The sequence below is a fragment of the Phytophthora parasitica genome (assembly GCF_000247585.1).
Source record: "Phytophthora parasitica INRA-310 unplaced genomic scaffold supercont2.12, whole genome shotgun sequence".
Classification (NCBI taxonomy): Eukaryota; Oomycota; class Peronosporomycetes; order Peronosporales; family Peronosporaceae; genus Phytophthora; species Phytophthora nicotianae.
Window position 1 is genome coordinate 529,767 of NW_008648998.1, and position 1,083 is coordinate 530,849.

The window sequence follows — 1,083 nt, forward strand, 5'->3', positions numbered from 1 at the left end:
ATCTAACATATACGGTTGTTATGTAGCTACCAGAGCGACACGTTTCAAATAAACAAGCTCCGCCACGTCAAATTAGATTAAAGATCGGAACCGTATCAAATAAGCCACGAAGCGAGGAAACGAATTCACGCTCTGGGATTAATCTATTGGATATTATACGAAGACATGAAATTGCACGAATTCGAGTTCTTACACGCCCCGAGGAACAGGAGCCCGGCAAAACCACACTACTCGCCGCATTGAATGCCCAGCTAAACTTCATGCGTTATTGTCTGAAGATTGGAATGGTGGTTACCCTGTATCTGTTCGGAGGTACGAATCGACCCACAACCACGAGATCGACGAGAACATCTTAAACACGTACACGGAGACATGGAAGATCACTTCTCCAGAGACTAGTAATGTCATACGGACAATGTGGCAAGGTACGCTCGTACCTACAACAATTTTTAGCATTTACAGACATGTCTTAACGGGTTATACATCTCTAGGTGGAGCTAAACGAACGAAGACCCTCCGCTATCTGAAGGAGATTTCGAGAAAGCCGCTGATGCTCAAGGATGTGAGCAACATGATCGCAAAAATGCGCCGAAACTCGTATACGTCGCCTGATGATAATGTGTGCGTGATGGAAGTGTTGCAAGATTTCAGTGAGAGTCTTAGGAACTTGGCCAACATATTCCGTGATGCCGATACCAAGTTGACAAGTTGCATCACATTTCAGACGAACCACATGAGACCTATGACGCGGCTGTTTCCTGAGGTGATGTGTGTCGATGCAACCCACGGCACTAGCATCAACAGGTGAGGGTTGGTGGCGTTTGTTTTTAGTTGGTACTAGTTGGTTCTGGTTGGTCCTAATTGGTGCTTGCTTACCTTTAGTCTTGAGAACAGCATGAGATTGACATGTTTGGCCTGTGTGAATATATATCGCCTTTTCAGCTGTATGCAGACGGGTAGTTGTGCATTTGCTCAACATGCACTCGTTGATGGGGAGACACAAGAAAACGTGAAGAAGCGCCATCTCCGCATTCAAACGTAACAACGGAAACTAAAGTGACATCAAGGTCATCGCCATTGCCA

The 1,083-nt window shown here is 45.6% G+C and overlaps 1 protein-coding gene across 1 annotated transcript; it reads left to right on the forward strand.

Moving 5' to 3' along the window:
• Positions 1 to 415: 415 nt before the first annotated feature.
• On the forward strand, positions 416 to 808 carry PPTG_07547 (hypothetical protein; the record flags this gene model as incomplete). Its single annotated transcript, XM_008901827.1, has 2 exons — positions 416 to 425; positions 492 to 808. 2 exons carry the CDS (start codon positions 416 to 418, stop codon positions 806 to 808), a joined length of 327 nt encoding a protein of 108 aa, XP_008900075.1.
• Between the last annotated feature and the right edge of the window lie 275 nt (positions 809 to 1,083).